The sequence below is a fragment of the Platichthys flesus genome, unplaced genomic scaffold, assembly GCF_949316205.1.
Source record: "Platichthys flesus unplaced genomic scaffold, fPlaFle2.1 scaffold_69, whole genome shotgun sequence".
NCBI lineage: Eukaryota > Metazoa > Chordata > Actinopteri > Pleuronectiformes > Pleuronectidae > Platichthys > Platichthys flesus.
Genome location: NW_026910078.1, coordinates 21,414 through 43,905, shown reverse-complemented (window position 1 = coordinate 43,905; position 22,492 = coordinate 21,414). Strand labels below are relative to the sequence as shown.

General features: G+C 41.8%; 4 protein-coding genes across 4 annotated transcripts; 2 read left to right on the top strand and 2 right to left on the bottom strand.

Annotated features, from left to right (window-relative positions):
• Positions 1-156: 156 nt before the first annotated feature.
• Positions 157-3,036, bottom strand: LOC133950605 (6-phosphofructo-2-kinase/fructose-2,6-bisphosphatase 2-like). The gene is made up of 6 exons (XM_062384652.1): positions 2,759-3,036; positions 2,438-2,584; positions 1,811-1,915; positions 1,591-1,720; positions 1,455-1,517; positions 157-1,360 (listed from the first exon to the last, which is right to left on the bottom strand). The coding sequence occupies exons 1-6, from the start codon at positions 2,984-2,986 to the stop codon at positions 1,227-1,229; spliced, it is 807 nt and encodes a 268-aa protein (XP_062240636.1). The 5' UTR covers positions 2,987-3,036; the 3' UTR covers positions 157-1,226.
• An 878-nt stretch (positions 3,037-3,914) lies between these two features.
• Positions 3,915-10,250, top strand: LOC133950606 (zinc finger protein OZF-like). The gene is made up of 2 exons (XM_062384653.1): positions 3,915-4,233; positions 6,906-10,250. The coding sequence occupies exons 1-2, from the start codon at positions 3,960-3,962 to the stop codon at positions 8,066-8,068; spliced, it is 1,437 nt and encodes a 478-aa protein (XP_062240637.1). The 5' UTR covers positions 3,915-3,959; the 3' UTR covers positions 8,069-10,250.
• Positions 10,251-11,695: 1,445 nt separating this feature from the next.
• Positions 11,696-16,627, bottom strand: LOC133950610 (6-phosphofructo-2-kinase/fructose-2,6-bisphosphatase 2-like). The gene is made up of 8 exons (XM_062384658.1): positions 16,414-16,627; positions 14,649-14,753; positions 14,324-14,577; positions 14,008-14,154; positions 13,381-13,485; positions 13,161-13,290; positions 13,017-13,079; positions 11,696-12,922 (listed from the first exon to the last, which is right to left on the bottom strand). The coding sequence occupies exons 3-8, from the start codon at positions 14,549-14,551 to the stop codon at positions 12,834-12,836; spliced, it is 762 nt and encodes a 253-aa protein (XP_062240642.1). The 5' UTR covers positions 14,552-14,577; positions 14,649-14,753; positions 16,414-16,627; the 3' UTR covers positions 11,696-12,833.
• Positions 15,508-21,920, top strand: LOC133950608 (zinc finger protein 2-like). Its single transcript, XM_062384656.1, has 2 exons — positions 15,508-15,800; positions 19,312-21,920. The coding sequence occupies exons 1-2, from the start codon at positions 15,527-15,529 to the stop codon at positions 20,295-20,297; spliced, it is 1,260 nt and encodes a 419-aa protein (XP_062240640.1). The 5' UTR covers positions 15,508-15,526; the 3' UTR covers positions 20,298-21,920.
• Positions 21,921-22,492: the final 572 nt, after the last annotated feature.

Genomic DNA, 22,492 nt, shown 5'->3' with positions numbered 1-22,492 from the left:
AGAAGAGAGAGAGAGAGAGAGAGAGAGAGAGAGAGAGAGAGAGAGAGAGAGAGAGAGATGTGGAAATGGGCTGAAGCAGCATTTGTAAATAAAAAACAAATTTTTTATGGGTTTAAAATCTATGATTTATATTTATATTAATTTCCAATTGCAGATAAATGCTCTCAAATGTATTCCAGTAACAAAGGATTGTTTCTCTAGAAAAGAGTGTAAATCGAAAATTTAAGATAAAAAAAATGTATGCTGCTATAAATGATTGTCTTATAGAAGAGGCCTCTGAAGTGATTACTACTCTTAAACCACCTCTACTCCACATTATGTTTTAAATACATTTTATTTCAGCAGAGGCTCAACTCATCGGGAGTGTTTCTCACAAAGAGACATGCTGTTCTGCATATTCACACTGGAAACAGACCAGTGGTGAAGCAAAGGTCATGCAAGACAAACATCAGTCAACCAAGAAACATTCAAGAAAGAGAACTTTCCTTCGAGACCCGACACGTGACAGAGACACAGAGACGAGTCCTATGTCAACAAGGAGACAAAATCATCGAGAGTGTACAAGACTGAGGGGAGACGGATGCCCAACACACAACTGTGATGGGAGGTGACTGATTGAAGTTGACAGAGACATATTAGAAGGGGGGGGGGGGGCTATAACTCTTTCACTCCTCTTGCTCCTGAAGCAGCAGAGGAGCTGCAGCAAAGGACAATCTGAAGAAAGTGATGTGTTTTCTGATGATTAGAGCAAGTAAACCTTTTCAAATCAAAACACAAATTCATATTATGACCCTAAAAATGTTTCCTTTTAAGGATAGAAGAAGAAAAGCACAACCCTCACACACCTTCTCGTCATTTAACAGTGCAAACCTCTAAAATATTTCAAAAGAGCTCAAATACAGCTTTTCATTCATCCATAACCACAGCTAAGGTAATAATGATTATTTCAGCCCAGCAGGGCGGCATGATCAGCCAGGGCTTCAGTCCATAACATATAAAACATTTCATTTAATAAACTGAGCTGCAGTCAGGTTCAAGATTCAAGGTACAGGGATTAAAAAGAGGGAGTTAAAGAAGAAAGGCATCACAAACAAGCATTAAACTAGTGGATACAACAGACAGGAGCCCGATAGAATCTAGATTAATTGTTGTGGTTTGTTGTTAAATTATTTTATGAGAGTAAACAACACACACATACTTTACACATGTGACAACGTCTGTGGCTTTCAGTCAACAATGGTGAAATCACATTCATGTAAGAAATGTGATTTTTCAGCTTGATGAGAGGAATTTACAAGGGGCCGGTCTCGATGTGTGTTCACTGCCTCCACGTTCAGATAAAACAGTTCCACTTTGCAACCTGCAAGTTAGGAAACAGAAAATGTCATAAAACAAAGGGTTATAGGATAAAATTGATAAAGTGAAGTTGTGTGTCCTGGTGGGGAAGGACCTACCATATGCCACAGGTGTGAGTTTGAGCACAGTGTGGAGCGGACACTTCATGTACGGCAGATCTTCTGGAGCATGATTAAAAAAAGCACAAAGTCAATATCTGTGTGTCCTGTGTGTATTTTGTGATCACTCTTCTACCTGCACTTTTATCCAGGAAGTACGCCAACAAACATCTCATCACGGCCTGGTGGCAGACGACCAGCACGTTGCCCTGTCGCTCCAGCTCCATGATGACCGGCTCCAGTCGCTGAACGAGATCCTGGTAGGACTACACAGCCAGAGAAGATGAGTTAAACAAAACATCAACCTGACTAACGTCTGTGAAACACGAGGGGATGGAAGGAGTGGGCCAGGTTACGTCTCCTCCCTGGTAGCGATAGTGATACTTGTCCTGGTCTCTCAAAGCAAACTCCTCTGGGAAAGTGTTCTCGATCGTCTCATAGCTCATCTCCTCACGCACACCCTGAGGAGGGATATATAAAAAAAAAAATATATATTCATTCTGGTATCAAAGACCAAAGTAAAGTAAGCAGAAGCACTTTCACTGCACATATTACAAAGAAAGAAGTGCTTCAATTCCACATATTATACATAGGGATTGTTTAAAGACAGTAGCAGAAGATTTTAATACATAAAGATGCTTTAAAAAAAACACACAAGAAAATGGAACTGATTTTCAAAATTTGGTTTTCTTGACGGTAAAGAAGAAGGGACGAAATTATTGTGAAAACGGTTTTGCGGCTCCAAGCTACATCGACACATCTTCCTCATTTCTTCTGTTTTCCTCACTATCATGAAGCAGCTCTTTCCCCCCACTAAACTAAGTGTTTCAACATCATCATGTGATGAAAGCAAAAGATAGAATCGAATATGCAGGCATGGGCCCAAAAAAACTGGATTTCCCTCTATCTTAACCATATCTACGTGAAAGTGCAGTGATTTCTATCATTTCAAAATGTGGGAGGTTGGATGTCGGGGTACTGACAGCATCGATCTCGTTGAGAATCTTCCACTGTTCATAAGGAACCCCAAGCTCCTCGGCCGTCTGGATGGTTCTCCTCAGTTGACTCGTCCAAACCTTCAAATCCAACAGTTGGTGCTCCTCGATGAAGCCTCTCAGGGCGTGGGCGAACTGGGAAACCAGAGAAACACAAATCGACAATCATCATGTAGATATCATCAATTATTTTCTAAGGGTTACTGTCTGTTTTATTAGATTAATGCTAAGTCAATGGAGAGAATTAAAGTAAATCTCATCCCAGGGAACTAATGAGTCTTGTGATTGGTTCTTTCTGTGTACTCGTACGTGTTTCCCTCGAGGAGAAAGCTCGGAGTCCCCCCGATGCGGCCCTCCACATTGTGGTTGCTCTCTCGGTGGCGGCACAGATAGATGGAGTGAGAGTGCATGTGGATGTTCATGAGGTAATACTAGATCTTGCTCTGGATGTAGTCCTGCACCCGTTTCACCAGGAAACACCGGCTCACGTTTATCACCTTGATGAACGACAGGTCCCTGCAGGTGCTGATGGATCATGTGGGGCTGAACTTTAAATCTGTTTACTGACAATGATCCAGATAATAAATGTAATGACCTATTGAGATAGAGAGAAGCAGATGTGATCAGCTCTTACTTGTCGTAGTTGTCAGGATCTAAGGTTGATAAATGACCTTGTAGGACTCGATGCGTTTGACTCTCTGTGTCTCTCATGGAAGTCGGGACTGGAGACCTTCACCTCCTGCGGCAGGTAAGCAACACAGTCAGACCATGTGAACAAGCAGTATGGTTCTCACATAACAAAGCATTCACCAGGAATATTTATAGATTATGGGTTTGGGTAGAGAGGCAGCTGTGCTTTGTAGAAATTAGCATTGATTTTATTATGTATCGGCGTACAGTCTAATAACATGAAGACTCCCTACTTGAACATATTTATTAGTCTGTCTATAATAATACTGATGGCGCCACCTACTGGCAACAGGGAATACGCTTTGTTTTACAACTATCATCCAATTTACATAAAGTTTTCCCAGTGTGATGTGCCATTGATAGTGTTGACCGAATTGAGCAATTAGCAGGCAAGAATCGACATCACGTTACGGACGCAGGAGGGGAAGCGTTTAAGTGCTCGGGCCCGTTCAGTGCTGCTCTTCAGTCCTAGAAATTGTTGTTTATTTTTGGTTTTACTGTCGGGGTTGTTTAATTTAATTATTGAGTATTTCCACTTCACTGTCTTGTACTTTTACTTGTAATGGAATATTACTTTACTGTCTTGGTACTTCTACCTCAGTGAATGATCCGAATTCTTCTTCCACCATTGGTTGGGTTTATTTTGTTGTTTATACTTTAGTAGTTGTTTACTTGTACCAGAGTATTTCTAATGTGCAGTATTAGTACATTCGTTTCCTCTTCGTCCTCCAGTCCTAAAGGGGTCACTGCTGGCTCGGAGCTCGGAGTCTCTGGCTTCCTCTGTCCCCTCAGAGACTCAGAGTGGGAAGGAAGGAGGAACATGTCGGCCGTGCAGCTGCTGCGGGTGTCGGTACATGAGCGGATCAGCGCTGCCGCTGAAGACTTCCTGCTGCAGATGGAGAAAGGAGGAGGAAAGGCTCAAGTCCTGGAGCTGAGAGCGATGCTCACCGAGCGGCTCGCGACGGCGGTGAAGCAGATCCTCGTGGGGCTTGAGGAAACCGTGGCTTGGTACGAGGACCGAGTGGAGCGGTACGAGCGGGAGAGGAGGGTGATCGATGCCGCGATGCAGCCCGTAGTCCGGCTGCACAGAGCAGGTCAGTCCCGAGAGCAGGGGGGGGGGGGTGATTAATGTTCCCAAGGGGCCACATGAGAACATGGACAGTTGTGAAGGGCCGGACCAACAGGCTGAACTCAGTTCCACTCATATTAATTCGATAAGCTTCTACTGGTAAAAGTAAACGTTATGATTACGTCATTACGGTAAGCGTGCTGCGTCATTTCCTGTTTTCCTGCCGCTGGTGGTGGTCACGCTCTCTGAACTAGCTCCTCTGCTAACAGCTGTGTCTCTGTATCACTACGGCTAAAAGCACCGGTCTATAGTTAAACAGCCACACACCCCAGCCCCTACTCTCTGGTGCTTCGTGACTCTGTGTGAGCTCAGCCTCGTAGTCTAACAGGCGGATACAGCAGCCATGTCTTCTCTCTCTCCCTCTTGCTCCACTGCTCTCTCTTGCTCCGAGTGTCTCGTGTTTACTGACTCCTCTGCCTCCATTAACAGTAGAGGTACATGTAATAAATGTAGTGTGTTGGTAGCGATGGAGGCGAGGCTTAGTGACCTAGAAGCTCGGCTCCGCAGCTTAGAACCTCCGTTAGCTGTATTTAGCTTAGCCGCCGCGGTGCCACCTAGCCTAGCATGTAGCTTAGCCTCAACTAGCAGTACCTCGACTCTGGCTCTCTCCCCAACACAACAGGTGATGACATGTTCAGCCGCATGTTGTCTTTTAACCGCTGGCTGTTGAGGTGGTGTCCTGTTAACGGTTCCTGGCTTTGTAGATAATTGGCTAAGTTTTTGGAGGAAACCTGGTCTTGTTTGGAGAGACGGCGTCCATCCCACTTGGGAGGAAGCAGCTCTCTTATCTAGGAATATTACTCAGTCTATAACATGACAACCCAGATTTGGGACCAGGAAGCAGAGCTGCAGTGCTACACACTTCTCTGCGCTCCCTTTGGATCAGTCACACAACCCCATAGAAACTGTTTCGGTCCACGTCTGATTAAATTATTTTAATCCAACATTAACAGAGCTAGAACTCCACAAAATAATCTAATACAAATTAACACAACCTCTGCAACAATGCAGGAGACTAAGACTTTTAAATGTGGTCTTTTAAACATTTGATCACTGTCATCAAAGGCTATTTTAGTTAGTGAACTAGTCTCAGATACACTATAGATTTATTGTACCTCACTGAGATGTGGCTGCATCCTGATGAATGTGTCAGTCTAAATTAATCTACTCCCCCCGTCATATAAATTCACACTTTCCCAGAGAATTCAATTTGAATGAAATCATTTGAATGTCTTGTCCTTAGGCTTCCACGCCAATCCAAGAAACACCAACAGCCAATCATATTTGATGTAGTTTACCGTGCTCCTGTGCTTATACTGAATTTTAACAAGATTCCCTGAGTTTATCAAACCTAGACCTAAAGACCGATTAAATTATTATGGTGGTCACTTTAATATTCATGTTGACAATAATAAAGATAGCCTTAGCGTAGGGCAGTGCAATTAATACAAATGTAATAGTGATTTTGATTATTGGGTCAAACGATCTCCAAACTAATATAATCGAGTTGAAATGATTTTCTGATATTGCATGCGCAATTCATTCCTTCACCCAAAGCATTCAACACCGCCCTGCTGACTGGCACTCACTGTCAAGCAGCAGTAAAGGGAAGGAGTCGATTTGTGTGTGCGTGGACCGGCAGTATTTAAACAAGACAGCGAGAGTGGAAAATAGCAGAGGTAGGGCAGACCTGTCTGATCGACAACTTGTGCCACTGTGGCACAAGACTCGTCATTCATGCTTCCCCAACCGTTGCGCGTCTTACAAAGCAATTCCTCGCCAGAACACTAGGCGGAGTAATGCTGTTTGTCGAAGACGACCTGAGAGACGCCTTCTTTGTGGGTGTGGCAATCGTTGTTGACTGTTTATTTACCTTATTAACGCAGAAGCATGTTTCAGGCTGAAGGATTCAAAGAATCTGAAGAGGAGCAGCACCACACTATGTAGCGGCCGCGCCTTGCCATTCTCAAGCGCGCAGCCTCCTGGCTGTTTACAACAGACCCGCATTTCTCTGCGCTGGTCTGTCCGTGATTCTCTGCTTGTTGTTGTATGTAACCCGTTCAATGTTGGTGTTTGGGGGTAAATGATGATGGTCGTCATAGCCATCCCCCACCACTCTCTTTCACTGTCGGTCTGTTGGTTTTGGAGCGAAATACTGAATAAATGCATCATGTTTTCAAACTCAAAAGTAATCGTTTGAATAATCGTGATTTCAATATTGTCCAAAATAATCATGATTATAATTTTTTTTTTCATTATCGAGGAGGAACCGCTCACAGGCTGACGTAAGCTAGCATCAGCTCGAGCAGCGACGTTAATACACCACTTCCCGTCTGTCTGCTGCACCCGGCTGCTCCACCTCTCACCTGAATAATGAGGATTTGATGCTGTCGTGAACGAGTCTCTGCAGAAAACCTGCTGCAATTAATGAAAAAACTTTTTTACTAGAATCCTTTTGTTTTTTACTGCTTCCTTTAAGAACTGCGTCGTAACACATACTGTAAACGACCATCTCTACTTCCTGAATGCGATCTTTCAAAATATTCAGTCAACAGTCGACATTAAACAACACAACACAAGTTTTTCCAAACACTTCAGGAAACTCTTAAATTATAAGTGTGTATATTTGTGTTTCAGTGTGTCCTGCAGACGTCCAGCAACTGATGGTGAATAAAGAAGAGGTCCTTGAGCAGCCGCAGAGGAACCCTCCTGTGGACCGGGAGGACCCAGAGCCCCCCCACATTAAAGAGGAACAGAAGGAACCGTGGACCAATCAGGATGGACAGCAGCTTCAAGGACTGGAGGAAGCTGATATCAAGTTCACATTGACTCCTGTCACTGTGAAATGTGAAGAAGAGGAAGAGAAACTTAAAATTTCAACGCCTCATCCGAGTGAGAGGAAGGAGAACAAAGCGGACTGTGGAGGACCAGAACCAGCCAGGAACTCAGGTCCTGATGGACGTTTACAACAAGGTCCTGAGGATAAGAAGGAAGACTCTTCTAAGACTGAAGAGGGTGAGGATGAATGGCTGGAGACCAGGGAACCTCAGACTGTTTTAAATACAAGAAACAACAAACAGCCTCTAAGTGATATGGGGTGTAAGACAGAAAAAAAAACGTTTAGTTGCTCTGAGTGTGGTAAACGATTTAACCAAAGTGGCGATCTAAATAGACACATGAGGATTCATACAGGAGAGAAATCTTTTAGTTGCTCTGAGTGTGATACAATATTTAACAATAGGAGCAATCTAAATACACATATGAGGATTCATACAGGAGAGAAACCGTTCAGTTGCTCTGAGTGTGGTAAAAGATTTAACCGAAGTGGCCATATAAATAGACATATGAGGATTCATACAGGAGAGAACAAGTTTAGTTGCTCTGAGTGTGGTAAAAGATTTAACCAAAGGAGCAATCTAAATACACATATGAGGATTCATACAGGAGAGAAAACAGTTAGTTGCTCTGAGTGTGGTAAAAGATTTAGCCTACGGGGCAATCTAAATAGACATATGAGGATTCATACAGGAGAGAAACCATTCAGTTGCTCTGAGTGTGGTAAAAGATTTAACCGAAGTGGCCATATAAATAGACATATGAGGATTCATACAGGAGAGAACAAGTTTAGTTGCTCTGAGTGTGGTAAAAAATTTAACCAAAGGAGCAATCTAAATACACATATGAGGATTCATACAGGAGAGAAAACAGTTAGTTGCTCTGAGTGTGGTAAAAGATTTAGCCTACGGGGCAATCTAAATAGACATATGAGGATTCATACAGGAGAAAAACAGTTTAGTTGATCTGAGTGTGGTAACAGATTTAAGTTTCAGTCCAATTGTACGAGACATGAGGATTCATAAAGGAGAGAATTGATTCAGCTGAAACCTTCGCAACAAAGATTTATTAGGATTTATCAACAGATATTCATAGTATACATATTCGTAGTTCACTGCTTTAATTAGATTATTAACAGTTTTTATGTCCCTAGAACAGTGGTTCTCAAATGGGGGTACGCGTACCCCTGGGGGTACTTGAAGGTACTCCAGGGGGTACTTGAGATTCTTATTTAATATTTTTAAAATAGAATCCATTCAAAAATCCTTGAAAAATTGTTATTTAACAAATATTCATAAAATATAAGTGTAAGTTCATGAACAAAAAGTTATATTCAATAGGCTTTTCAATTTCATTATCCTAAAAAAACAAAGTCTCCCCCATACCGATGGTTTGTCCCAACCTGGCACACGCCACCTGTCATCACCTGTCATAACCTGCCTTGAAAACTTCAACAATGGAGTCGAGTTGAAGTGCAGCAGCAATGCTGCTGAAACACGGAGGGACAAGTACCAAAGAAGGCGAAACCAGAGCAGAGAGCCTTCCCTAAACAACACCGTGAGAGCTTGTGCCTCTTCGGAGGGGCGCTAAAACGTAAAAGTTTTCTGTTGTGAAGTTAATGATTCATAACAAGAAGTCCGCGTCTCTACCGGTACCCTTTCAAAATAAAAGCATGTGATACAAAAACAGAAATGAAATTGTATGACCTTAAAGTGAGCAAATATTTCACAATAAAATAACATAAAGACACTTCAACAATATTAACAATAACATAGATTGGGTTATTTACACTCTTTGTTTTTTCTGTGGGGAGAGATTAGCCAACAGTGGCATTAATCCACCAAATCTTCAGCGTAATCTCCAGACAAAACATGAAAGTCATGTTGGTAAGCCACCTGAGTTTTTTAAGAGGAAACTTTCTGAATTCAGGTCATCTCAAGACACGATGCGAAAAGCCTCCCATAAGCAAACGGGAACAAGCTACCTGTCAGTATTCTTTTCGATCCTTAAAGAAGATATTTTAAGATGATAAATATAAAAAAAATATGTTTTGAGCTAATCTTTTATTTAAAACTAAGTTAATGATTTATTTTTTTGGAAGAAGTGTTAAGGTGTAATTAAGTTCATGAGTTCAACTTGAGAAAATATCTTTATTATGATCCCAAAAGAGGTCACTTTAAGTTGATTTTGATGTGTACAAATCTTTATTGATATTGAGATAATAATAAAAGTCTTTAGTTATTTTTATATCTTTTTATTTCCAAATAGTTCAAGAGACACCACTACAAATGAGCATTGTTATGGACATTGATGGAGTTTTAAATTTGAATGTGTCTAGTTACAAGGATTAATAAATCACATTACATCTTTCTTTCAACCAAAAATGCTTTGCGCTGGTTAGGGGGTACTCTGCAGAATTTTTTTTTTTCAACGGGGGTACGTCACTGAAAAAAGGTTGAGAACCACTGCCCTAGAAAATATCACGCATTGAATAACGCGAACGATTTGTGTTTATATCTTATTTTTACATTATGTATCAGTTTTTCTTAATGTCCTTCATGGGATTTTAAGGTTAAAGTGTGTTCTTGCACAGTATGTATATGTGTTCTTAACTAATTCATGTGATTTAATATGTTTGTTTTAAAACAATGGTTTCTTGGTTCGTGAGATTCAATGACAGTGTTTGTTCTCCTTTATGTATTGAATGTGTTTCCAAGAATAAAAGTCTAATATAAAGATAAATGCGTCGTCGCCCTCCTCCTCTTTGTTTCAGTATGAACGGAGGCTGCACTGGCTACAGTTGAATTGTCTCGTCACGAGACAAATTAAACAGCTGACGTGAACAAACGTTACTTTTTGTAACCTGTAGTTTTTGTTTTCATCTCAATTTGAAGTTGATCTGATGTAAGCCCTGGTATAAGTACCTCACAGTAAAAATGTGGAATATAGCCACTTAATGCAAAATGGCAGGCTTCCTGTTGTGTTTTTGATAATGCCCATTGAGACTTTCTTGTTTTTCTGGTCATGATAGATTGGTCAATGTGAACGAGAAGCTCAGCACAGTGTTCCTTTTCCAGTGCCTTTGTTGATAAAAAAATGTGTTCCCTTCATTTGTAGTTGCAACAAAAGAGTGATAATGATGATGAAATATCAAATCTATGAAGAGAAACTGAGCAGTGGTGGTGTCTGTTTAACTGAGGATTATGTGTCAGTGGTCACATCAGGCTTGATTGTCTTATTTATTTCAATATTTTAATTTTTTGGGGATTAATAAAAAACATAAATGCTTACTAGGTACTCCAGGGGGGGGGTGATATAAAAAAATGAATATTGATAGGAGAAATAAGCAACTGAGTGAATTAATTAATTACTTTACATTTTTCCTTTTTGCTATTCAACCTGCTGAGTCATTAAGCTTCTCCATTCCCCCTCTCCATTTCGTGACACTTTGGGCCTTGTGCTGATAGACAAGGTAAAACAAAGCAAATTGGCGAAAAATCAAGAGAAGCTTACTTCTTTAATTATATTGACCACGTTTTTTATATAACAAGGGATAATACAATGAAAATCAAAAGGGATCAATAACACAGTTGAATGCTAAGATTCATTTGACTCTGATATTTCTTTGAGAAAAAAAAAGACTCATTGAAACTCACTTTGATCGTCTGCTAAAAAGGCACAAGGAGGCTGATTGGAGCAGGGCAGTAACTTATCAATGATCAAACATTACACAGTCATCCAATGAAACTCTGCAATAGTAAATAAAAAGGCTGATGTTGAGGAAAAGTTAAGAAGAAAATAAACGTTTGCAAGAAGCAAATAAAGCAAATTCTTTGTTTGTTAACATGAACAAAAGTATCTCAACAAAAATAGCAGTAGTACCTACAAATCCCTTCATAGAACACATAATGAATATGTATCATTAAGAGCTGATTGAGACACATTAAAAACATTGAACAGCAGCTCAATCTGTTAACTACTGCCGGGACAATATGTCAAGTACTGTGAAGTATTTTCTAACGATGCTTCTAAAACAAGAGGGATAAATCTTTATACATCATTTTGATCTTCCTTCAGAAAAATCTCTCAAATCTATAAGATGAGACAACACATGATGGCTTCAGATAGCAATCAAAAGTGCAAATGTATGTCTATAGGATGAGTGGATTTATATTATAAAAAGTTTTTACAGCATTTACTTTATAACATGATCTGTTTGCAGATTTAGAAATTGGTTTATTATGTAATAATGTGCTTCTATTGAGAAGAATAGAGGAACTGATACTCAGTGTATGTAATGATCAGTAAGGCTCTGTATTATTTACAGTACTCTAAGGAATAGTTGGAAGTTGTGTAACATGACTTGAACAATTGGTTGAATTGTGGGAAAGAAAATTAAACGTTGGCTACACTTTTTAACCAAGTCTCGCTTCCTATTCGGGGCTGAAAGACAGGTTCAGAAGGAGAGAGAGAGAGAGAGAGAGAGAGAGAGAGAGAGAGAGAGAGAGAGAGAGAGATGTGGAAATGGGCTGAAGCAGCATTTGTAAATAAAAAACAAATTTTTTATGGGTTTAAAATCTATGATTTATATTTATATTAATTTCCAATTGCAGATAAATGCTCTCAAATGTATTCCAGTAACAAAGGATTGTTTCTCTAGAAAAGAGTGTAAATCGAAAATTTAAGATAAAAAAAATGTATGCTGCTATAAATGATTGTCTTATAGAAGAGGCCTCTGAAGTGATTACTACTCTTAAACCACCTCTACTCCACATTATGTTTTAAATACATTTTATTTCAGCAGAGGCTCAACTCATCGGGAGTGTTTCTCACAAAGAGACATGCTGTTCTGCATATTCACACTGGAAACAGACCAGTGGTGAAGCAAAGGTCATGCAAGACAAACATCAGTCAACCAAGAAACATTCAAGAAAGAGAACTTTCCTTCAAGACCCGACACGTGACAGAGACACAGAGACGAGTCCTATGTCAACAAGGAGACAAAATCATCGAGAGTGTACAAGACTGAGGGGAGACGGATGCCCAACACACAACTGTGATGGGAGGTGACTGATTGAAGTTGACAGAGACATATTAGAAGGGGGGGGGGGGCTATAACTCTTTCACTCCTCTTGCTCCTGAAGCAGCAGAGGAGCTGCAGCAAAAGACAGTCTGAAGAAAGTGATGTGTTTTCTGATGATTAGAGCAAGTAAACCTTTTCAAATCAAAACACAAATTCATATTATGACCCTGAAGATGTTTCCTTTTAGGGATAGAAGAAGTAAAGCACAACCCTCACACACCTTCTCGTCATTTAACAGTGCAAACCTCTAAAATATTTCAAAAGAGCTCAAATACAGCTTTTCATTCATCCATAACCACAGCTAAGGTAATAATGATTATTTCAGCCCAGCAGGGCAGCATGATCAGCCAGGGCTTCAGTCCATAACATATAAAACATTTCATTTAATAAACTGAGCTGCAGTCAGGTTCAAGATTCAAGGTACAGGGATTAAAAAGAGGGAGTTAAAGAAGAAAGGCATCACAAACAAGCATTAAACTAGTGGATACAACAGACAGGAGCCCGATAGAATCTAGATTAATTGTTGTGGTTTGTTGTTAAATTATTTTATGAGAGTAAACAACACACACATACTTTACACATGTGACAACGTCTGTGGCTTTCAGTCAACAATGGTGAAATCACATTCATGTAAGAAATGTGATTTTTCAGCTTGAATGAGGGGAATTTACAAGGGGCCGGTCTCGATGTGTGATCACTGCCTCCACGTTTAGATAAAACAGTTCCACTTTGCAACCTGCAAGTTAGGAAACAGAAAATGTCATAAAACAAAGGGTTATAGGATAAAATTGATAAAGTGAAGTTGTGTGTCCTGGTGGGGAAGGACCTACCATATGCCACAGGTGTGAGTTTGAGCACAGTGTGGAGCGGACACTTCATGTACGGCAGATCTTCTGGAGCATGATTAAAAAAAGCACAAAGTCAATATCTGTGTGTCTGCGTGTCCTGTGTGTATTTTGTGATCACTCTTCTACCTGCACTTTTATCCAGGAAGTACGCCAACAAACATCTCATCACGGCCTGGTGGCAGACGACCAGCACGTTGCCCTGTCGCTCCAGCTCCATGATGACCGGCTCCAGTCGCTGAACGAGATCCTGGTAGGACTACACAGCCAGAGAAGATGAGTTAAACAAAACATCAACCTGACTAACGTTTGTGAAACACGAGGGGATGGAAGGAGTGGGCCAGGTTACCTCTCCTCCCTGGTAGCGATAGTGATACTTGTCCTGGTCTCTCAAAGCAAACTCCTCTGGGAAAGTGTTCTCGATCGTCTCATAGCTCATCTCCTCACGCACACCCTGAGGAGGGATATATAAAAAAAAAAATATATATTCATTCTGGTATCAAAGACCAAAGTAAAGTAAGCAGAAGCACTTTCACTGCACATATTACAAAGAAAGAAGTGCTTCAATTCCACATATTATACATAGGGATTGTTTAAAGACAGTAGCAGAAGATTTTAATACATAAAGATGCTTTAAAAAAAACACACAAGAAAATGGAACTGATTTTCAAAATTTGGTTTTCTTGACGGTAAAGAAGAAGGGACGAAATGATTGTGAAAACGGTTTTGCGGCTCCAAGCTACATCGACACATCTTCCTCATTTCTTCTGTTTTCCTCACTATCATGAAGCAGCTCTTTCCCCCCACAAAACTAAGTGTTTCAACATCATCATGTGATGAAAGCAAAAGATAGAATCGAATATGCAGGCATGGGCCCAAAAAAACTGGATTTCCCTCTATCTTAACCATATCTACGTGAAAGTGCAGTGATTCCTATCATTTCAAAATGTGGGAGGTTGGATGTCGGGGTACTGACAGCATCGATCTCGTTGAGAATCTTCCACTGTTCATAAGGAACCCCAAGCTCCTCGGCCGTCTGGATGGTTCTCCTCAGTTGACTCGTCCAAACCTTCAAATCCAACAGTTGGTGCTCCTCGATGAAGCCTCTCAGGGCGTGGGCGAACTGGGAAACCAGAGAAACACAAATCAACAATCATCATGTAGATATCATCAATTATTTTCTAAGGGTTACTGTCTGTTTTATTAGATCAATGCTAAGTCAATGGAGAGAATTAAAGTAAATCTCATCCCAGGGAACTAATGAGTGATTGGTTCTTTCTGTGTACTCGTACGTGTTTCCCTCGAGGAGAAAGCTCGGAGTCCCCCCGATGCGGCCCTCCACATTGTGGTTGCTCTCTCGGTGGCGGCACAGATAGATGGAGTGAGAGTGCATGTGGATGTTCATCAGGTAATACTAGATCTTGCTCTGGATGTAGTCCTGCACCCGGTTCACCAGGAAACACCGGCTCACGTTTATCACCTTGATGAACGACAGGTCCCTGCAGGTGCTGATGGATCATGGGGGGCTGAACTTTAAATCTGTTTACTGACAATGATCCAGATAATAAATGTAATGACCAATTGAGATAGAGAGAAGCAGATGTGATCAGCTCTTACTTGTCGTAGTTGTCAGGATCTAAGGTTGATAAATGACCTTGTAGCACTCGATGCGTTTGACTCTCTGTGTCTCTCATGGAAGTCGGGACTGGAGACCTTCACCTCCTGCGGCAGGTAAGCAACACAGTCAGACCATGTGAGCAAGCAGTATGGTTCTCACATAACAAAGCATTCACCAGGAATATTTATAGATTATGGGTTTGGGTAGAGAGGCAGCTGTGCTTTGTAGAAATTAGCATTGATTTTATTATGTATCGGCGTACAGTCTAATAACATGAAGACTCCCTACTTGAACATATTTATTAGTCTGTCTATAATAATACTGATGGCGCCACCTACTGGCAACAGGGAATACGCTTTGTTTTACAACTATCATCCAATTTACATAAAGTTTTCCCAGTGTGATGTGCCATTGATAGTGTTGACCGAATTGAGCAATTAGCAGGCAAGAATCGACATCACGTTACGGACGCAGGAGGGGAAGCGTTTAAGTGCTCGGGCCCGTTCAGTGCTGCTCTTCAGTCCTAGAAATTGTTGTTTATTTTTGGTTTTACTGTCGGGGTTGTTTAATTTAATTATTGAGTATTTCCACTTCACTGTCTTGTACTTTTACTTGTAATGGAATATTACTTTACTGTCTTGGTACTTCTACCTCAGTGAATGATCCGAATTCTTCTTCCACCATTGGTTGGGTTTATTTTGTTGTTTATACTTTAGTAGTTGTTTACTTGTACCAGAGTATTTCTAATGTGCAGTATTAGTAGTTTCGTTTCCTCTTCGTCCTCCAGTCCTAAAGGGGTCACTGCTGGCTCGGAGCTCGGAGTCTCTGGCTTCCTCTGTCCCCTCATAGAGACTCAGAGTGGGAAGGAAGGAGGAACATGTCGGCCGTGCAGCTGCTGCGGGTGTCGGTACATGAGCGGATCAGCGCTGCCGCTGAAGACTTCCTGCTGCAGATGGAGAAAGGAGGAGGAACGGCTCAAGTCCTGGAGCTGAGAGCGATGCTCACCGAGCGGCTCGCGACGGCGGTGGAGCAGATCCTCGTGGGGCTTGAGGAAACCGTGGCTTGGTACGAGGACCGAGTGGAGCGGTACGAGCGGGAGAGGAGGGTGATCGATGCCGCGATGCAGCCCGTAGTCCGGCTGCACAGAGCAGGTCAGTCCCGAGAGCAGGGGGGGTGATTAATGTTCCCAAGGGGCCACATGAGAACATGGACAGTTGTGAAGGGCCGGACCAACAGGCTGAACTCAATTCCACTCATATTAATTCGATAAGCTTCTACTGGTAAGAGTTAACGTTATGATTACGGTAAGCGTGCTGCGTCATTTCCTGTTTTCCTGCCGCTGGTGGTGGTCACGCTCTCTGAACTAACTCCTCTGCTAACAGCTGTGTCTCTGTATCACTACGGCTAAAAGCACCGGTCTATAGTTAAACAGCCACACACCCCAGCCCCTACTCTCTGGTGCTTCGTGACTCTGTGTGAGCTCAGCCTCGTAGTCTAACAGGCGGATACAGCAGCCATGTCTTCTCTCTCTCCCTCTTGCTCCACTGCTCTCTCTTGCTCCGAGTGTCTCGTGTTTACTGACTCCTCTGCCTCCATTAACAGTAGTGGTACATGTAATAAATGTAGTGTGTTGCTAGCGATGGAGGCGAGGCTTAGTGACCTAGAAGCTCGGCTCCGCAACTTAGAACCTCCGTTAGCTGTATTTAGCTTAGCCGCGGCGGTGCAACCTAGCCTAGCATGTAGCTTAGCCTCAACTAGCAGTACCTCGACCTGTCCCTTGCAGCCGGGAGCCCAGGGCGGCTGGGTGACGGTCCGGAGGGGGCATAGTGCTACCCTTAAAGAGCCCAGGATTAAAGAGCCACCAGCTCACGGTTCAAACAGATTCTCCTTCGACCACAGTCAGTTGCATCCCAGGGACCAGAGCCGGCGTCATCGATTCCAAACTGCAGCTACTGGCGAAAACTGAACGTAAATACAGTAAAATCGTAATTCACGTCGGCAGCAACGACTCCCGGCTTCGCATGTCGGAGGTCACTAAAGTGAATGTTGAGTCCTTGTGTGCTTTTGCAAAAACGATGTCGGACAAAGACATTTTCTCTGGCTCTCTCCCCAACACAACAGGTGATGACATGTTCAGCCGCATGTTGTCTTTTACCCGCTGGCTGTCGAGGTGGTGTCCTGTAAACGGTTCCTGGCTTTGTAGATAATTGGCTAAGTTTTTGGAGGAAACCTGGTCTTGTTAGGAGAGACGGCGTCCATCCCACTTGGGAGGGAGCAGCTCTCTTATCTAGGAATATTACTCAGTCTATAACATGACAACCCAGATTTGGGACCAGGAAGCAGAGCTGTAGTGCTACACACTTCTCTGCGCTCCCTTTGGATCAGTCACACAACCCCATAGAAACTGTTTCGGTCCACGTCTGATTAAATTATTTTAATCCAACATTAACAGAGCTAGAACTCCACAAAATAATCTAATACAAATTAACACAACCTCTGCAACAATGCAGGAGACTAAGACTTTTAAATGTGGTCTTTTAAACATTAGATCACTGTCATCAAAGGCTATTTTAGTTAGTGAACTAGTCTCAGATACACTATAGATTTATTGTACCTCACTGAGATGTGGCTGCATCCTGATGAATGTGTCAGTCTAAATTAATCTACTCCCCCCGTCATATAAATTCACACTTTCCCAGAGAATTCAATTTGAATGAAATCATTTGAATGTCTTGTCCTTAGGCTTCCACGCCAATCCAAGAAACACCAACAGCCAATCATATTTTATGTAGTTTACCGTGCTCCTGTGCTTATACTGAATTTTAACAAGATTCCCTGAGTTTATCAAACCTAGACCTAAAGACCGATTAAATTATTATGGTGGTCACTTTAATATTCATGTTGACAATAATAAAGATAGCCTTAGCGTAGGGCAGTGCAATTAATACAAATGTAATAGTGATTTTGATTATTGGGTCAAACGATCTCCAAACTAATATAATCGAGGTGAAATGATTTTCTGATATTGCATGCGCAATTCATTCCTTCACCCAAAGCATTCAACACCGCCCTGCTGACTGGCACTCACTGTCAAGCAGCTGTAAAGTGAAGGAGTCGATTTGTGTGTGCGTGGACCGGCAGTATTTAAACAAGACAGCGAGAGTGGAAAATAGCAGAGGTAGGGCAGACATGTCTGATCGACAACTTGTGCCACTGTGGCACAAGACTCGTCATTCATGCTTCCCCAACCGTTGCGCGTCTTACAAAGCAATTCCTCGCCAGAACACTAGGCGGAGTAATGCTGTTTGTCGAAGACGACCTGAGAGACGCCTTCTTTGTGGGTGTGGCAATCGTTGTTGACTGTTTATTTACCTTCTACCAGTCGTGTTCTCCATTACAAACACACGGTGAACCATGGCAGAGAGTGTATTCACGATTCCAACCGAACAACAATTGATTGAGATGGAGCTGCTGGACATTGAAGAGCAACTTCTTATAATTAGTCATCAGGAAAAGTGACTGGAGAGAAGACTGAGGCGTAGGTGGTCTGTACGACCATTAAATCAACCGAGGCCAAGGACGGGTGAATATGCATCCCTTGTCCGACCTATGAGGGATATGGACGAAGATATGCACTTCAGGTATTTTCGCATGTCGGTTGGCCGATTCGATGATCTTCTTCGTCGTGTGCAACCGCTCATACAGCATCAGGGCACACACAAAACCGGAAATGCAGCTCCAGAAGGGATGTAGAGCAGACCAATCACAGCCTTGCGGGCTGAGTGAGCTTGCGGAGCTTTGCCGTAAATTTTAGAAAAATGGGGCAACGCCCGTAAGCACGTAAGAAGGGATACATGAGCACGTAAGGGACCCGGAAGGGCTCTTGCGCCTACGGGCCCGTGAAAACGCAGAAGCATGTTTCAGGCTGAAGGATTCAAAGAATCTGAAGAGGAGCAGCACCACACTATGTAGCGGCCGCGCCTTGCCATTCTCAAGCGCGCATCCGCCTGGCTGTTTACAACAGACCCGCATTTCTCTGCGCTGGTCTGTCCGTGATTCTCTGCTTGTTGTTGTATGTAACCCGTTCAATGTTGGTGTTTGGGGGTAAATGATGATGGTTGTCATAGCCATCCCCCACCCCTCTCTTTCACTGTCGGTCTGTTGTTTTTGGAGCGAAATACTGAATAAATGCATCATGTTTTCAAACTCAAAAGTAATCGTTTGAATAATCGTGATTTCAATATTGTCCAAAATAATCATGATTATAAATTTTTTTTTCATTATCGAGGAGGAACCGCTCACAGGCTGACGTAAGCTAGCATCAGCTCGAGCAGCGACGTTAATACACCACTTCCCGTCTGTCTGCTGCACCCGGCTGCTCCACCTCTCACCTGAATAATGAGGATTTGATGCTGTCGTGAACGAGTCTCTGCAGAAAACCTGCTGCTATTAATGAAAAACCTTTTTTACTAGAATCCTTTTGTTTTATGCTGCTTCCTTTAAGAACTGCGTCGTAACACATACTGTAAACGACCATCTCTACTTCCTGAATGCGATCTTTCAAAATATTCAGTCAACAGTCGACATTAAACAACACAACACAAGTTTTTCCAAACACTTCAGGAAACTCTTAAATTATAAGTGTGTATATTTGTGTTTCAGTGTGTCCTGCAGACGTCCAGCAACTGATGGTGAATAAAGAAGAGGTCCTTGAGCAGCCGCAGAGGAACCCTCCTGTGGACCGGGAGGACCCAGAGCCCCCCCACATTAAAGAGGAACAGAAGGAACCGTGGACCAATCAGGATGGACAGCAGCTTCAAGGACTGGAGGAAGCTGATATCAAGTTCACATTGACTCCTGTCACTGTGAAATGTGAAGAAGATGAAGAGAAACTTAAAATTTCAACGCCTCATCCGAGTGAGAGGAAGGAGAACAAAGCGGACTGTGGAGGACCAGAACCAGCCAGGAACTCAGGTCCTGATGGACGGTTACAACAAGGTCCTGAGGATAAGAAGGAAGACTCTTCTAAGACTGAAGAGGGTGAGGATGATTGGCTGGAGACCAGGGAACCTCAGACTGTTTTAAATACAAGAAACAACAAACAGCCTCTAAGTGATATGGGATGTAAGACAGAAAAAAAAAGGTTTAGTTGCTCTGAGTGTGGTAACAGATTTAACCAAAGTGGTGATCTAAATAGACACATGAGGATTCATACAGGAGAGAAACCGTTTAGTTGCTCTGAGTGTGGTAAAAGATTCAACCAAAGGAGCAGTCTAAATACACATATGAGGATTCATACAGGAGAGAAACCGTTTTGTTGCTTTGATTGTGGTGAAAGATTCAACCAAACGAGCCATCTAAATAGACATATGAGGATTCATACAGGAGAGATACCGTTTAGTTGCTCTGAGTGTGGTGAAATATTTAACCAAAGGAGCAATCTAAATAGACATATGATGATTCATTCAGGAGTGAAACCATTCAGTTGCTTTGAGTGTGGTAAAAGATTTAACGAAAGGGGCAGTCTAAATAGACATATGAAGATTCACACAAGAGAGAAACCATTCAGTTGCTCTGAGTGTGGTAAACGATTTAACGAAAGGGGCCATCTAAATAGACATATGAGTATTCATACAGGAGAAAAATAGTTTAGTTGATCTGAGTGTGGTTAAAGATTTAAGATTCAGTCCTATTGTACGAGACATGTGAGGATTCATAAAGGAGAGAATTGATTCAGTTGCAACCTTTGCAACAAATATTTATTCGTATTTATCAACAGATATTCATAGTTCACTGTTTTAAATAGACTATTTACAGTTTTTATGTCCATATAAAATATAACGTATTGAATAGCATAAAAGATTTGTGTTTATATCTTATTTCTACATAATCTATTTTTCATAACGTCCTTCATGTAATTTTAAGGTTAAAGTGTTTTCCTTGCACAGTATGCCCATATTCACAAATACAACTCATCTCAAAGGGCTTTAACAGGGTGTGACATCCTCTGTCCTAAACCCTCAGCAAGATTAAGGAAAAACTACTAAAAACCCTTTTAACAGGGTAAAAATACATAGAAACCTCAGTGAGAGCCACATGTGATGGATCCCTCTCCCAGGACGGACAGAAGTGCAATAGATGCCACGTGCAGGAAAACATCATCAAGATTAAAGTCTTCAAGATTAAAGCATTTGATCTTGAAGACCTTGCCCAATGCCAACGCGACACAGGGTCCGCCACCAGCACCACGATCAGCCCACATAACTCAGAATCCGCCACACTGGATCCAACACTGCGACCCCCGGTGCGCGATCCATAAACCGCAATCCATAGTGCGGCCACAGAGGCCCTGGATCTGCGGGTGATAAAGCAAAGGGATTCCGGGGAAGGGGGATAGGGATGGAGAAGAGGAAGGAGAAGCTGGAAAGAGAAGCTCTGTGTGTCATGTGCCATAAAATAGAACAAGTAACATTCTGCTGCACTAATTAGCTCTAACTATAAGCTTTATCAAAAAGGAAGGTTTTGAGCCTACTCTTAAACAAAAAGATGGTGTCTGCCTCCCGAACTGAAAGTGGTAGTTTATTCCACAGCAGAGGAGCTTGATTGCTAAAAGTTCTGGCTCCTACTCTACTTTTAGAGACTTTAGGGACGACAAGTAGGCTGGAATTCTGGGAGCGGAGTGCTCTAGCGGGTTTATGAGGTACTAACAGCTCTTTAAGGTAAAAAGGCGCTATAATATTAAGGGCCTTGAAGGTGAGGAGAAGAATTTTAAATTCTATTCTAGATTTAACTGGAAGCCAGTGTAGCGATGCTAATACTGGAGAAATGTGCTCTGTTTTCTTTGTTCTCGTCAGGACACGTGCTGCGGCATTTTGGACAAGCTGTAGAGTCTTTAACGACTTCCTGCTGGAGCCTGATAATAATGAATTACAAAAGTCCAGTCTCGATGTAACAAAGGCATGGACTAGTTTTTCTGCATCTTTTTGTGAAAGGACATGTCTAATTTTTGAAATATTAAGTAAGTGGAAAAAAGCGATCAGAGAAATTTGTTTTAAGTGACTATTAAAGGATAAATCAGGATTGAAGATTACTCCCAAGTTCCTGTAAGTGTGTTCTTAACTAGTTCATATGATTTTAAATATGTTTGTTTTAAAACAATGGTTTCTTTGTTTGTGAGATTCAATGACGGTGTTTGTTTTCCCTCTATGTATTGAATGTGTTTCTAAGAATAAAAGTCTAATAAAAAGATAAATGCGTCGTCGCCCACCTCCTCTTTGTATCTGTATGAACGGAGGCTGCACTGGCTACAGTTGAATTGTCTCACAGTCAGACATGTTTGTTTTTGTTTGACGTGCAATTTCAGGTCAGAATATCTGACATACGAGTCGTCTGCAACGCAGCATTACACTCACGCATGAATGACGGTAAATGTCAAACAGCAGGATTGTTAAATTCAGAGACAGCTGTGATGTCACAACCTATAAAATTTAAGATAATTATTTTTATATGCTTGTCTGTACTGGGATGGTTCGGTTCAGTCTGTCAATCTGTGTGATACTGGACTCAGAAGATCACAGATCTATATAAAACAACACAGATTATAGGGCAGTGATTCAAAACAAACATATTTAATCTAATAAGCAATTAGCAGACAAGGATCGACATCAAGTGACGAATGCAGGTAGGGAAGCGTTTATCTTTGCCGCATTGCGCAAAACGCATTCCACGCTTCAAAATGCATGTGCTCGGGCCCGTTCAGTGCTGATTTGCAGTCCTAGAAATTGTAGAAATTGTAATTTTAATGCTTAATTGTTTTTATTTTCATCTCAATATGAAGATTATC

Coding starts and splice junctions, on each gene's coding strand:
- LOC133950605 (XM_062384652.1), bottom strand. CDS start 2,986: ATGATCCATCAGCACCTGCAGGGACCTGTCGTTCATCAAGGTGATAAA. Junction 2,585..2,758: donor TTTCTCCTCGAGGGAAACAC/GTACGAGTACAC, acceptor CTGGTTTCCCAG/TTCGCCCACGCCCTGAGAGG. Junction 1,721..1,810: donor ATCGCTACCAGGGAGGAGAC/GTAACCTGGCCC, acceptor CTGGCTGTGTAG/TCCTACCAGGATCTCGTTCA.
- LOC133950606 (XM_062384653.1), top strand. CDS start 3,960: ATGTCGGCCGTGCAGCTGCTGCGGGTGTCGGTACATGAGCGGATCAGC. Junction 4,234..6,905: donor AGTCCGGCTGCACAGAGCAG/GTCAGTCCCGAG, acceptor TTTGTGTTTCAG/TGTGTCCTGCAGACGTCCAG.
- LOC133950610 (XM_062384658.1), bottom strand. CDS start 14,551: ATGATCCATCAGCACCTGCAGGGACCTGTCGTTCATCAAGGTGATAAA. Junction 14,155..14,323: donor TTTCTCCTCGAGGGAAACAC/GTACGAGTACAC, acceptor CTGGTTTCCCAG/TTCGCCCACGCCCTGAGAGG. Junction 12,923..13,016: donor ACTCACACCTGTGGCATATG/GTAGGTCCTTCC, acceptor CCTAACTTGCAG/GTTGCAAAGTGGAACTGTTT.
- LOC133950608 (XM_062384656.1), top strand. CDS start 15,527: ATGTCGGCCGTGCAGCTGCTGCGGGTGTCGGTACATGAGCGGATCAGC. Junction 15,801..19,311: donor AGTCCGGCTGCACAGAGCAG/GTCAGTCCCGAG, acceptor TTTGTGTTTCAG/TGTGTCCTGCAGACGTCCAG.